The sequence below is a fragment of the Coregonus clupeaformis genome, chromosome 8, assembly GCF_020615455.1.
Source record: "Coregonus clupeaformis isolate EN_2021a chromosome 8, ASM2061545v1, whole genome shotgun sequence".
NCBI lineage: Eukaryota > Metazoa > Chordata > Actinopteri > Salmoniformes > Salmonidae > Coregonus > Coregonus clupeaformis.
In genome coordinates, this window is record NC_059199.1 from 19,541,081 (window position 1) to 19,555,124 (window position 14,044).

Here is a 14,044-nt window from a genome sequence, read left to right on the forward strand (position 1 = left end):
ACACCTTGCTACAAAAGTAGCTTGCAACATGAAGTTTCATCACGTAATGTAAAGACGTTACCGTGGAAATGATAACAGCTGCGAGTTGAATGCCCGGTCTTCAGTCAGCTCAACTGTCAACACAATATTCTGAAACTGGCTAGTTTTTCTCGTCTATTCTCTCCTTATGTCCGCTGTTAGATCTTTCCCGGGGGACAAATCCCAGAACTAACATCCCTACAGGTGTAGGCTACATGTCGACATTGCACAAACATGGCCAGCTTGAGTATATTTCTCAACAAAAGAATGCATGGGTGTGTTTGTTACAAATGGAAATAAGTTGTGTGTAGAGTACAACCACAGATAGAACAAGGAGCATACAAATCTGTCCCACAACTAGCATGGCATTCTATTCTATTTATATGGTCTATTCTAAGGATTTGGTTGTCTAACCACATGCACATCTTACTGGATGAGGTTCTCTCTTCAAGTCTCCCGTGGGTAATGAAGTCTCTGTAATGTATTACAGGTTATGGACAGGTGCAGTCAGGTGGCAGGAGGGGTGGAGTGCATGACACTCCATCCTGGACATGACAGAGTTTGCCTCATGGGTCCAGCAGGCAGAGGCAAATATTACACTTGTCTTTCATCTTCTATTGTAATTCATAGCCGATACAGATGCTGTACCTATCAGCATTTTGTCTGGTGGTACATGTTAGTCGTCGTCCCTTTGTATGATTTGCCATATAAGACAGTTCCCTGACATGTTTCAAAAATACACAGGTCCTTTTTTCTGAAAGACAGAAAAAAACTAGCTGCGACTGGGAAATATAATTTTGAATGGTCATCCAACTCTAGAGCTCCGACTTTCCAACCTGAAGATCACATCATGATTTGACCTCGTTTTTTCTTGAGTTCCCAGTTGAAAGCACCATATGCAACCAGCTGTGTAACGTTACGTTGCTGAATGCTTGCTGACACGTATTTGTAGCATGTTAACCTAAAAGACTCATTGTCAGGCTATTTTTGCCCTAGAAAATACACTATAGATTTTTATGAGAACAGGCATGTTGTTTTAGCACTAGTGGCAGACGAAGCCCCTGAATGCTAGCTAGCTAGTGCTAACTAACATCCCAGTTCCATTATAGTAAAGGCAGAAGGCCGCCAGGGCCAGAGTTAGAGAGAAAGTGCTAACCCAAACAACATGCTTGTTCTCATAAAAGTAGCTAGCTACCTAACTTACAAATCCAGATTAGTTATCAATATCTTTGTCTGAGTTGAAATTATTTGGCTAACTAGCTAACGTTAGCTAGCATAGGGATCTTGTAAGCTAGCCATTTCGAGTTGAAACATTGGCTAACGTTACATCCTATCAAAACTTATCGGCAGGTGCAACTTCAGCTATGCAAATCTTCCTCTCTATGACATTACATCACATTACACATTAGGGAGAGGCTATGTATTAAGCTAGTTACATCACAGTATCATAGGTAACTAGCTAACTACTCACCACACACCAGTCACAGCCATCATGTCATATGTTTGTATGTAATCCATTCCTTAACATCTTGCACAATATTGTTGAATGCATTAGAACTTTGCACCAACTTCATGGAAGCCCATTTTCACTACGCCGAACAAGTGTGCGTGTGTTGCAGACTTGACAACATGTCCACAACACATGGCAGCTGGGGGCGGACCATACCTTGTTGTCTCTGGGCAATTGGACATCATTGGCAAAAATGTAATCCATACCCAACCCATCCATACCCAACCCGTCCATCGTGACGCACACACTTCCAAATCTAATTTTGGACGAGACTGACTTTATGACCAAAATTATTCTATTTACACTTTGTAGTCAATTCTGAGACTATAATGAATGTTTCTGACTCATATCGATGCCACATAGGCCGTTTATAACCAGAGAAGTTGGTTCTAGGAGGCAGTTCCCCTTTAAGTAAATCAGGTGTTAAATTAGGCAGAAAGGAAACCAGTAGTGCTGCTTGAAATTGGCACATTGGCGCACATTTTAAAGGACATACCTCAAATATTTACACCCCTTCCACCTTAGCACAAGCGAGCTGATACAAGACAAGTAAATGACCAATCCTGGTGCCAAAGAGTGTGCGTTTGACACTAGCACCACCTTAACGCTAGCTGAAAATAAAGCCCATGATGTGGTTAGCAGATACGTAAAATGCCTGTCCAGGCATTGTAAGATCTGGCATGCATCAGTAACCTCTGAGCAGGGGAACACGACCATTGTTTGCGGCATAGAGGTGGAAAGAGGGATCATCTTTGTATCTGTGCTATAATGGCTTTTGTGATAGCATGGGCAACACCTTTCAGGGCTATTGAGTACATTTTCTTCTTCTTTTGTATTTGAAAAAAGCAGTGCTGGACTCCAATCTTGTCATTTATTTATTGTGGCCACTAGATGGCGGTGATATAGCTTAAAGCCATTTGCAAACAATAGGCAACCCAATTTGAAGAAAAAGACAATGCTCTGAAAAACACAACTTACCAAACCCGTTCATAGGTTACCAAACCCGTTCACAACTCTTGAGGTTCCTCGGGTCTCCACCGAATTAGGTAAATCCCCTTTTAGTTTTAATGCACCTCACTGCTGGAACAATTTACAAAACTCATTACAATCGGATGTTCTGGTGCCGCTTGGGCAATTGAAAGCGTTGATTGAGGACCTAGTAGCTGAGGAATGTAACAGTTTTTCTTAAATGTTGTGTTGTGCTGTATCTTAATTTTACATGGTATTGTTTTGTTTCATATTATATTTGATTGTTGTGTTGCTGTAATGATGGCACCCAGGTCTAAATGGGTTTTGCCCTGAATAAATAAAGAATACAATACAATCCCCACCCATTTGAATAATTTAAAGGAGCTACATGTAAAATGTTTGCATTGTAATTTCAGAAAATGTCCATAATATATCTGCAGTATTAGTGAAATGAGGTGTTTCACAATATTTTTTCACCAAATATATATTTTTGACCCACACAAAATTGCATTCTGAGCAGGTCTGTCTTTTGTTGTCAAAAAGAAGTCTGCACTCTCCCTCTTCCATCAGTGTCATTCAGAAGCATGGTAATCTCCTCACGAGCACAACCAACAACGGCAGACTTGGGCAAGCGTCCAATATGTAGAAATCGCTCTGCCATTACCTGGTAGCTAAAGTTCTACATTGTTAGCCTCATTTCAGTTTATGTGACAAAACAAGCAACCAGAAAATCATTGTACATCTAAGCCGCTGTGAAATATATTTTCAATAACCAAAAATATCTTATTTTCAGCTGTTTGAAGCTGGTTTACAAAACTGAAAGTAAAAAGATGCAAAAGCTAAACTTAAGGAGATGGATGAGGTGGGAGAGTTGTTTGAATTCAGGCCTCCGGACCTCGTTAAAGACCGAATGCGATCCCGGGGCAAAATGAGTTTGATACCCCTGCTGTAGGGTGTAATGCCTTATTTCCATATTTATTTCCCAGGGTGCATTACGAGTGAATTGTAGAGGTACCAGTAACACCCATGACTGTGTTTGCTAGTGACAGAGACATGATTGTTGCATTCGATGGTTTTCAGTCCTGTAGCCTACACCAAGTTAATATTTGATCATAAAAAGAATGACAATGCATTACTTTTTTTGACAAAACAATACTTTGACAGCCTAGTTTTACCATAACACAGTGGTCTGAAATTCCTGGTTTACAGGCCACATCAGCAAGTCACATTATGCTGGCATACAAAGTGTTATATAATCCAGCCAGAGCTAGGATATCCAACAATTTGAACTTGTAATCACCTGCAATCTGCAGTTAGAATGACTGTCAAGGTAGGGAAGATTGATAAATGAGACTACCTAAACCATCTAAACTGGAACAACCATCTCAACAACAAGTAAAATAAGTTCAACCACTTACATATTGGATTAGTTTAGAAAATGTGTGCTATTTATCTTTGTGTAGTAGAAGATAACTTAATCAATCAATGTGCATGCAGAAACATAGACATTAAAACAAACTATTCTAAAAAGCAACCTGCAACAAAGCATGCTGGGAAATATGATAATGAGGCCTCTCCCATGTCTTTTTCATTCAGAGAGTTAACGGAAATGAACTCAATACAGTCGAGTAACAACATCACCATGTGGTGTTGATTCCACTGTGATTCAAATAACACTTCATTTATTCACCGCAGGTGGCATCAATTTCAATCCCACTGGTGTTAACCCCTCTAGAATCAACACTCAGATATAAAACTCACAACACTTTTTACCTCAACACCAAGATTTTAACACCCGCATATTTGCTGTGCACAGACACAGAGCCATGCTCCATTTGTTTCTATTGCAGAGGCTGTGGTACAGCTAAGCCTAATCAGACTCTTTTTTTTTTTTCTTCTTCTTTTTTTTAGGAGGTAGATCAGCTTTAATATTGCAGATAGATTGTAACTTACATCAATGTAATTGTCTGCATCACTTCCAATCCCCCATATGTTTTTTCCCCCGCAAATATATATATAAATATATATATATATATATATACAGTGGGGAAAAAAAGTATTTAGTCAGCCACCAATTGTGCAAGTTCTCCCACTTAAAAAGATGAGAGAGGCCTGTAATTTTCATCATAGGTACACGTCAACTATGACAGACAAATTGAGAAAGAAAAATCCAGAAAATCACATTGTAGGATTTTTTATGAATTTATTTGCAAATTATGGTGGAAAATAAGTATTTGGTCACCTACAAAAAAGCAAGATTTCTGGCTCTCACAGACCTGTAACTTCTTCTTTAAGAGGCTCCTCTGTCCTCCACTCGTTACCTGTATTAATGGCACCTGTTTGAACTTGTTATCAGTATAAAAGACACCTGTGCACAACCTCAAACAGTCACACTCAAAACTCCACTATGGCCAAGACCAAAGAGCTGTCAAAGGACACCAGAAACAAAATTGTAGACCTGCACCAGGCTGGGAAGACTGAATCTGCAATAGGTAAGCAGCTTGGTTTGAAGAAATCAACTGTGGGAGCAATTATTAGGAAATGGAAGACATACAAGACCACTGATAATCTCCCTCGATCTGGGGCTCCACGCAAGATCTCACCCTGTGGGGTCAAAATGATCACAAGAACAGTGAGCAAAAATCCCAGAACCACACGGGGGACCTAGTGAATGACCTGCAGAGAGCTGGGACCAAAGTAAAAAGCCTACCATCAGTAACACACTACGCCACCAGGGACTTAAATCCTGCAGTGCCAGACGTGTCCCCCTGCTTAAGCCAGTACATGTCCAGGCCCGTCTGAAGTTTGCTAGAGTGCATTTGGATGATCCAGAAGAGGATTGGGAGAATGTCATATGGTCAGATGAAACCAAAATATAACTTTTTGGTAAAAACTCAACTCGTCGTGTTTGGAGGACAAAGAATGCTGAGTTGCATCCAAAGAACACCATACCTACTGTGAAGCATGGGGGTGGAAACATCATGCTTTGGGGCTGTTTTTCTGCAAAGGGACCAGGACGACTGATCCGTGTAAAGGAAAGAATGAATGGGGCCATGTATCGTGAGATTTTGAGTGAAAACCTCCTTCCATCAGCAAGGGCATTGAAGATGAAACGTGGCTGGGTCTTTCAGCATGACAATGATCCCAAACACACCGCCCGGGCAACGAAGTAGTGGCTTCGTAAGAAGCATTTCAAGGTCCTGGAGTGGCCTAGCCAGTCTCCAGATCTCAACCCCCTAGAAAATCTTTGGAGGGAGTTGAAAGTCTGTGTTGCCCAGCGACAGCCCCAAAACATCACTGCTGTAGAGGAGATCTGCATGGAGGAATGGGCCAAAATACCAGCAACAGTGTGTGAAAACCTTGTGAAGACTTACAGAAAACGTTTGACCTGTGTCATTGCCAACAAAGGGTATATAACAAAGTATTGAGAAACTTTTGTTATTGACCAAATACTTATTTTCCACCATCATTTGCAAATAAATTCATAAAAAATCCTACAATGTGATTTTCTGGATTTTTTTTTCTCATTTTGTCTGTCATAGTTGACGTGTACCTATGATGAAAATTACAGGCCTCTCTCATCTTTTTAAATGGGAGAACTTGCACAATTGGTGGCTGACTAAATACTTTTTTCCCCCACTGTATATATATATATATATATACAGTTGAAGTCGGAACTTTACATACACTTAGGTTGGAGTCATTAAAACTCGTTTTTCAACCACTACACACATTTCTTGTTAACAAACTATAGTTTTGGCATGACACAAGTAATTTTTCCAACAATTGTTAACAGACAGATTATTTCACTTATAATTCACTGTATCACAATTCCTAGTGGCCGGGGACTTTAATGCAGGGAAACTTAAATCTGTTCTACTTTCTTTCAGCATGTTAAATGTGCAACCAGAGGAAAAAATAACTCTAGACCACCTTTACTCCACACACAGAGACACATAAGACGCTCTCCCTCGCCCTCCATTTGGCAAATCTGACCATAACTCTATCCTCCTGATTCCTGCTTATAAGCAAAAACTAAAGCAGGAAGCACCAGTGACTCGGTTAATAAAAAAGTGGTCAGATGACGCAGATGCTAAGCTACAGGACTGTTTTGCTAGCACAGACTGGAATATGTTCCGGGATTCTTCAGATAGCATTGAGGAGTACACAACATCAGTCACTGGCTTCATCAATAAGTGCATCGATGACGTCGTCCCCACAGTGACTGTACGTACATACCCCAACCAGAAGCCATGGATTACAGGCAACATCCGCACTGAGCTAAAGGGTAGAGCTGCCGCTTTCAAGGAGCGGGACTCTAACCCTGAAGCTTATAAGAAATTCTGCTATGCCCTCCAACGAACCATCAAACAGGCAAAGAGTCAATACAGGACAAAGACTGAATCGTATTACACCGGCTCTGACACTCGTCGGATGTGGCAGGGCTTGAAAACTATTACAGACTACAAAGGGAAGCACAGCCGCGAACTACCCAGTGACACAAGCCTACCAGACGAGCTAAATCACTTCTATGCTCGCTTCGAGGCAAGCAACACTGAAGCATGCATGAGAGCATCAGCTGTTCCGGATGACTGTGATCACGCTCTCCGTAGCCGATGTGAGTAAGACTTTTAAGAAGGTCAACATTCACAAGGCTGCAGGGCAAGTCGGTTAGGATATCTACTTTGTGCATGACACTGGTAATTTTTCCAACAGTTGTTTACAGACAGATTATTTCACTTATATAATTCACTGTACCACAATTCCAGTGGGTCAGAAGTTTACATACACTAAGATGACTGTGCCTTTTAAACAGCTTGAGAAATTCCAGAAAATGATGTCATGGCTTTAGAAGCTTCTGATAGGCTAATTGATATCATTTGAGTCAATTGGAGGTGTACCTGTGGATGTATTTCAAGGCCTACCTTCAAACTCAGTGCCTCTTTGCTTGACATCATGGGAAAATCAAAAGAAATCAGCCAAGACCTCAGAAAATGTTTTGTAGACCTCCACAAGTCTGGTTCATCCTTGGGAGCAATTTCCAAACGCCTGAAGGTACCACGTTCATCTGTACAAACAATAGAACTCAAGTATAAACAACATGGGACCACGCAGCCATCATACTGCTCAGGAAGGAAACGAGTTCTGTCTCCTAGAGATGAACATACTTTGGTGCGAAAAGTGCAAATCAATCCCAGAACAACAGCAAAGGACTTGTGAAGATGCTGAAGGAAACAGGTATCTATATCCACAGTAAAACGAGTCCTATATCGACATAACCTGAAAGGACGCTCAGCAAGGAAAAAGACACTGCTCCAAAACCACCATAAAAAAGCCAGACTACGGTTTGCAACTGCACATGGGGACAAAGATCGTACTTTTTGGAGAAATGTCCTCTGGTCTGATGATCAAAAATAGAACTGTTTGGCCATAATGACCATCGTTATGTTGGGAGGAAAAGGGGGGAGCTTGCAAGCCGAAGAACACCATCCCAACCGTGAAGCACAGGGATGGCAGCATCATGCAGTGGGGGTGCTTTGCTGCAGGAGGGACTGGTGCACTTCACAAAATAGATGGCATCATGAGGATGGAAAATTATGTGGATATATTAAAGCAACATCTCAAGACATCAGTCAGGAAGTTAAAGCTTGGTCACAAATGGGTCATCCAAATGGACAATCACCGCAAGCGTACTTCCAAAGTTGTGGCAAAATGGCTTAAGGACAACAAAGTCAAGGTATTGGAGTGGCCATCACAAAGCCCTGACCTCAATCCCATAGAAAATTTGTGGACAGAACTGAAAAAGCGTGTGCGAGCAAGGAGGCCTACAAACCTGACTCAGTTACACCAGCTCTGTCAGGTGGAATGTGCAAAAAAAAATCACCCAACTTACTGTGGGAAGCTTGTGGAAGGCTACTCGAAACATTTGACCCACGTAAAAATTTTTACGGCAATGATACCAAATACTAATTGAGTGTATGTAAACTTCTGACCCACGGGAATGTGATGAAGTAAATAAAAGCTTAAATAAATCATTCTCTCTAGTATTATTCTGACATTTCACATTCTTAAAATAAAGTGGTAATCCTAACTGACCTAAGGCAGGGAATTTGTACTAGGATTAAATGTCAGGAATTGTGAAAAACTGAGTTTAAATGTATTTGGCTAAGGTGTATGTAAACTTACGACTTCAACTGTATACAGTGGGGGAAAAAAGTATTTAGTCAGCCACCAATTGTGCAAGTTCTCCCACTTAAAAAGATGAGAGAGGCCTGTAATTTGCATCATAGATACACGTCAACTATGACAGACAAATTGAGAATTTTTTTCTCCAGAAAATCACATTGTAGGATTTTTAATGAATTTATTTGCAAATTATGGTGGAAAATAAGTATTTGGTTACCTACAAACAAGCAAGATTTCTGGCTCTCACAGACCTGTAACTTCTTCTTTAAGAGGCTCCTCTGTCCTCCACTCGTTACCTGTATTAATGGCACCTGTTTGAACTTGTTATCAGTATAAAAGACACCTGTCCACAACCTCAAACAGTCACACTCCAAACTCCACTATGGCCAAGACTAAAGAGCTGTCAAAGGACACCAGAAACAAAATTGTAGACCTGCACCAGGCTGGGAAGACTGAATCTGCAATAGGTAAGTAGCTTGGTTTGAAGAAATCAACTGTGGGAGCAATTATTAGGAAATGGAAGACATACAAGACCACTGATAATCTCCCTCGATCTGGGGCTCCACCCCGTGGGGTCAAAATGATCACAAGAACGGTGAGCAAAAATCCCAGAACCACACGGGGGGACCTAGTGAATGACCTGCAGAGAGCTGGGACCAAAGTAACAAAGCCTACCATCAGTAACACACTACGCCGCCAGGGACTCAAATCCTGCAGTGCCAGACGTGTCCCCCTGCTTAAGCCAGTACATGTCCAGGCCCGTCTGAAGTTTGCTAGAGTGCATTTGGATGATCCAGAAGAGGATTGGGAGAATGTCATATGGTCAGATGAAACCAAAATAGAACTTTTGGTCAAAACTCAACTCGTCGTGTTTGGAGGACAAAGAATGCTGAGTTGCATCCAAAGAACACCATACCTACTGTGAAGCATGGGGGTGGAAACATCATGCTTTGGGGCTGTTTTTCTGCAAAGGGACCAGGACAACTGATCCGTGTAAAGGAAAGAATGAATGGGGCCATGTATCGTGAGATTTTGAGTGAAAACCTCCTTCCATCAGCAAGGGCATTGAAGATGAAACGTGGCTGGGTCTTTCAGCATGACAATGATCCCAAACACACCGCCCGGGCAACGAAGGAGTGGCTTCGTAAGAAGCATTTCAAGGTCCTGGAGTGGCCTAGCCAGTCTCCAGATCTCAACCCCATAGAAAATCTTTGGAGGGAGTTGAAAGTCCGTGTTGCCCAGCGACAGCCCCAAAACATCACTGCTCTAGAGGAGAGCTGCATGGAGGAATGAGCCAAAATACCAGCAACAGTGTGTGAAAACCTTGTGAAGACTTACAGAAAACGTTTGACCTGTGTCATTGCCAACAAAGGGTATATAACAAAGTATTGAGAAACTTTTGTTATTGACCAAATACTTATTTTCCACCATAATTTGCAAATAAATTCATTAAAAATCCTACAATGTGATTTTCTGGAGAAAAAAATTCTCATTTTGTCTGTCATAGTTGACGTGTACCTATGATGAAAATTACAGGCCTCTCTCATCTTTTTAAGTGGGAGAACTTGCACAATTGGTGGCTGACTAAATACTTTTTTTCCCCACTGTACATATACATACACACAAATTCATATACACATACATACATACATACATACATACATATAAATACATATACATACATATCCTTTAAAAATATATACCCTTTATTACTTTCCAACCCCACCACCCCTCCCCTAATTGGAGTAAACTAGTGAACAACAACGTTTAGGCCTCTACAGTCATGGTCAAAAGTTTTGAGAATGACACAAGTATTGGTCTTCACAAAGTTTGCTGCTTCAGTGTTTTTAGATATTTTTGTCAGATGTTACTATCGTATACTAAATTACAAGCATTCCATAATTGTCAAAGGCTTTTCTTGACAATTACATTAAGTTTATGCAAAGAGTCAATATTTGCAGTGTTGACCCTTGTTTTTTAAGACCTCTGCAATCCGCCCTGGCATGCTGTCAATTAACTTCTGGGCCACATCCTGACTGATGGCAGCCCATTCTTGCATAATCAATGCTTGGATTTTGTCAGAATTTGTGGGTTTTTGTTTGTCCACCCACCTCCTGAGGATTGACCACAAGTTCTCAATGGGATTAAGGTCTGTGGAGTTTCCTGGCCATGGACCCAACATGTTAATGTTTTGTTCCTAAAGCCACTTAGTTATCACTTTTGCCTTATGGCAAGGTGATCCATCATGCTGGAAAAGGCATTGTTCGTCACCAAACTGTTCTTGGAAGGTTGGGAGATGTTGCTCTCTGAGGATGTGTTGGTACCATTCTTTATTCATGGCTGTGTTCTTAGGCAAAATTGCGAGTGATCCCACGCCCTTGGCTGAGAAGCAACCCCACACAGGAATGGTCTCAGGGTGCTTTACTGTTGGCATGACACAGGACTGATGGTAGCGCTCACCTTGTCTTCTCCGGACAAGCTTTTTTCCAGATGCCCCAAACAATTGGAAAGGGGATTCATCAGAGAAAATGACTTTACCCCAGTCCTCAGCAGTCCAATCCCTGTACCTTTTGCAGAATATCAGTCTCTCCCTGATGTTTTTCCTGGAGAGAAGTGGCTTCTTTGCTGCCCTTCTTGACACCAGGCCATCCTCCAAAAGTATTCGCCTCACTGTGCGTGCAGATGCACTCACACCTGCCTGCTGCCATTCCTGAGCAAGCTCTGCACTGGTGGTGCCCCGATCCCGCAGCTGAATCAACTTTAGGAGACGGTCCTGGCGCTTGCTGGACTTTCTTGGGCGCCCTGACGCCTTCTTCACAACAATTGAACCTCTCTACTTGAAGCTTGAAGTTCTTGATGATCCGATAAATAGTTGATTTAGGTGCAATCTTACTAGCAGCAATATCCTTGCCTGTGAAGCCCTTTTTGTGCAAAGCAATGATGACGGCACGTGTTTCCTTGCAGGGAACCATGGTTAACAGAGGAAGAACAATGATTTCAAGCACCACCCTCCTTTTAAAGCTTCCAGTCTGTTATTCTAACTCAATCAGCATGACAGAGTGATCTCCAGCCTTGTCCTCGTCAACACTCTCACCTGTGTTAACGAGAGAATCACTGACATGATGTCAGCTGGTCCTTTTGTGGCAGGGCTGAAATGCAGTGGAAATGTTTTTTTTGGGATTATGTTCATTTTCATGGCAAAGAGGGACTTTGCAATTAATTGCAATTCATCTGATCACTCTTCATAACATTCTGGAGTATATGCAAATTGCCATCATAAAAACTGAGGCAGCAGACTTTGTGAAAATTAATATTTGTGTAATTCTCAAAACTTTTGACCACAACTGTACTTCCAGCTTATACATACTATATACATTTTATGGACACAGTCAATTTTATTAATTTTTATTTATAAAATAAATAAAATAAAAATAAATAAATAAATTTTACAATAATAGTGTTTTGTTTGTTTTTACTCCTGAATTTCCTCTACCCTCAACCTCTCTGATTATTTTCATGATGTCCATCCGGTTTGCTTCTATATGCCTGATCAGACTTGCCTGTTCTAATGGGCCTCCGGGCAAAGTAAAATGACACAAATTACTTTTTTGATGCATGCCCCTCAAATGATACAAATGTAACAACAGCCTGAGCGCACAGAACTTGAAACAACAATACAGATGTAACCATGTGTGCCATACAATGTATTATCTGAGTTGCACTGGTGCTCCCAAGTCAAAATTCCATGTGCATTCCACAGGTCACCTTTATAAGTGTGTTCCAAAAAATTATCAAGATTAGGAAATGTTTCGCGGCACACCTGAGAGTTCCAGTATACAGTATAATGTACTGTATTGTACTGTACCATGCTATACTATACTGTACTTAACTGTACTCTACTGTACTGTATTCTACTGTACTGTACTATACCGTACTGTACTCCACTCTACTGTACTGAACTAAACGCTACTGTTCTGTACTGCACTGCACTCTACTCACTGTACTGTGCTGTACTGTACTGTCCAATTTGTGAAATGTAGATGTCTATGATTGGTTCAGATTTGGTCTGGTCCAGACCAACCAAACGTGGTCATGTTTGGGGCGGGGCTCATTAGAACCATACCCCGCAATTTTTACATTTACATTTTTATAATTTAGCAGACACTCTTATCCAGAGCGATCTACAGTCAGTGCATTCAATTAAGGTAGATAAACAACCACATGTCACAGTCATAGCAAGAAAAATGTTTCTGTAATCGTTACTGAGAATGTTGTAGTTTAAGTGTTCTGTTGGTCTTTTCTCTTGGTCAGACAATTTTGAAAAGTTCTACATCTTTTCAAAAAGCTAACATTAGTGCATGTGACAGATGGGAGCAATAATAAATATTCCATACAGAAATCTTCAGTTGGCTCCATTTTATTTTTTAAATTGTAATTACATTTATTGAATATTATATAATGCTTTCTTCATTGACATGTAGATATAAGTAAATGTATGTAAGGTTGAAATTTGGCCATTAAACGATGAACAAAGTTCAACTTCTGTAAAATACATATTTTTAACGTCCATAAATTATGTATTTTCAATGTCCAGAAAATACGTATTTTCACATTTAATTTAGAACCGAAAATGAACCTGATTTCAACGTCCGGAAAACGTCATTTGGCTCAATGGGTAGCAGTTGATCAAATATTGTATTGGCTCTAGCATGATGTATCTAGTATAATACATTATTGAATAAACACTCCAACGTTTCATCAACTGACTTTTGGCCTGTAAGGTGATATGAGTAGGACCGAATGCTTCAATGGCTAGAAGTATGAAATGTAGCCTACAATCAATGCTAGACTACAATTGCAATTAGCCTACAAAAATCACACCGGTATTCATTGACATTTATAAACAACCGCACCCTAAATGCAAGCTAAACCTATGCGGCTACAATCGAAAGTATGCTGTGGAGATAACCGCTGTTTTACCAAACTATCAACAGAGTACTGGGTATAATAAATAATTTAATTGGGCGAAGGGAGCTGCAGCTGAATTGCTGATGTAAGGTGTTCAGTGCAGCATTTCATGTCGCAGGGTGGAAGGAAGCGTTGCAATCTGCCCGGCGTTTATTGCTAGCTCACACATGCAAGTCCGACAAAAAATATGCTGTCAATCGTTAAAAACTGCGTGTTATTTTCAGTTGTGTGCTTGTACATAGCAACACCGATTTATTTAAAAAGGGTTTCCAGATGTCCTTCAGCATGCAGCTGTTCCAAGGAGTCCATCATTTGTTTTGGATCTTCCTATGTCCCAAGGATCATCCCGAACGACATTAATTCTCTGTAAGTAACTTCAGTCATACCTGATTT

General features: G+C 40.8%; 1 protein-coding gene across 1 annotated transcript in view; it reads left to right on the forward strand.

Moving 5' to 3' along the window:
* The first annotated feature begins 13,763 nt into the window (after positions 1–13,763).
* Positions 13,764–14,044, forward strand: part of lgi2a (leucine-rich repeat LGI family, member 2a) — a 58,978-nt gene continuing 58,697 nt past the window's right edge. The window contains exon 1 of the mRNA XM_041882584.2: positions 13,764–14,017. Coding sequence (XP_041738518.1) covers positions 13,839–14,017 — 179 coding nt within the window. The 5' untranslated portion in view covers positions 13,764–13,838. The remainder of the gene's footprint in view (positions 14,018–14,044) is intronic.